The 910-nt window shown below is 69.8% G+C and overlaps 1 protein-coding gene across 1 annotated transcript in view; it reads left to right on the top strand.

Annotated features, from left to right (window-relative positions):
- The window catches only part of CHLNCDRAFT_143626 (hypothetical protein), a gene marked incomplete at both ends in the record, with an annotated part of 9,876 nt that overhangs the window by 6,984 nt on the left and 1,982 nt on the right, over positions 1-910 (top strand). Inside the window, 3 exons of the mRNA XM_005849243.1 lie at positions 54-106; positions 262-394; positions 702-897. Of these exons, the coding sequence (XP_005849305.1) occupies positions 54-106; positions 262-394; positions 702-897 (382 nt within the window). The remainder of the gene's footprint in view (positions 1-53; positions 107-261; positions 395-701; positions 898-910) is intronic.

Below are 910 nucleotides of genomic sequence, written 5' to 3'. Positions count from 1 at the left end.
GGGGGGGGGGGGGTTTTTTTGGCCCCCCCCCCCCCCCCCCCCCCCCGGTGCAGGCGGCGCCCTGAGCCACCCAGCACTGTGCCTATATCTGGACGGCCAGCTGCAGGTGGGTCCCCGAGCCGCACCCCCCAAAAAAACAACCGTCCACCTGTGCACAGACAGCGCCCCTGCTCGCAGCCGTCCACACCGCCTCCACACACACGCACGTGCACACACACATGTACACGCCGCCACCCACCCCCCGCCTCCTGCCCCCTGCAGGCGACCGCCCGGCTGCGGTACCCTGCCGTCAGGGAGCCGCTCAGCAGCATGTGCCTGGGGGCGGGCGCGCTGATGCGGCCGCTGCGCGGGCAGGCGGGCGCGGCGCTGCTGTTTGAGGATGTGCTGGAGCCAGGTGGGTGGGCGGCGGCTTGGTGTTTTTGGTAACAATACATTAGCCTATACATGTATCAAGCAAGAATTTTTAAATGCCGTTGAATGTATATGCTTCTGTTCTACATGTTTCTGCTTGAGCTGCGTGCCGGTTTGCTTGTTGCTGGGCCGTGCTGTTGTGTGTGTGTGTGTGGTCAACCAGTGCCAGCGCCACCACCCCTACTGCTCACCTGCCCAGCTCTGCGCCGCGCCGTGCCCGCCTCCCGACACGCCTGCCTGCCTGCCCGCCTCCCGCCCGCCTCCCGCCTGCACCGGATCCGCCATTGCAGGCCAGGTGGCGGCGCTGCACCAGCTGGGACCCGACTACCAGTCTGCTCTGCTGGGGGCGGCAGAGAGCAGCGGCCTGCTGGATCAGCACCCTGCGGCGGCGGCGGCGCTGGCGCTGGGAGCGGCGGCGGCGGGCCCCGGCGGCGGCGATGCCGCCGCGCCGCCGCCCGCGGGCCAGCCTCCCCGCCTGCTGCTGGCGTTCTGCCCAGAG

This window comes from Chlorella variabilis (assembly GCF_000147415.1).
Source record: "Chlorella variabilis unplaced genomic scaffold CHLNCscaffold_6, whole genome shotgun sequence".
Taxonomy (NCBI): domain Eukaryota; kingdom Viridiplantae; phylum Chlorophyta; class Trebouxiophyceae; order Chlorellales; family Chlorellaceae; genus Chlorella; species Chlorella variabilis.
The sequence above is the reverse complement of the archived record's forward strand: the minus strand, read 5'-3'. Positions and strand labels throughout refer to the sequence as shown.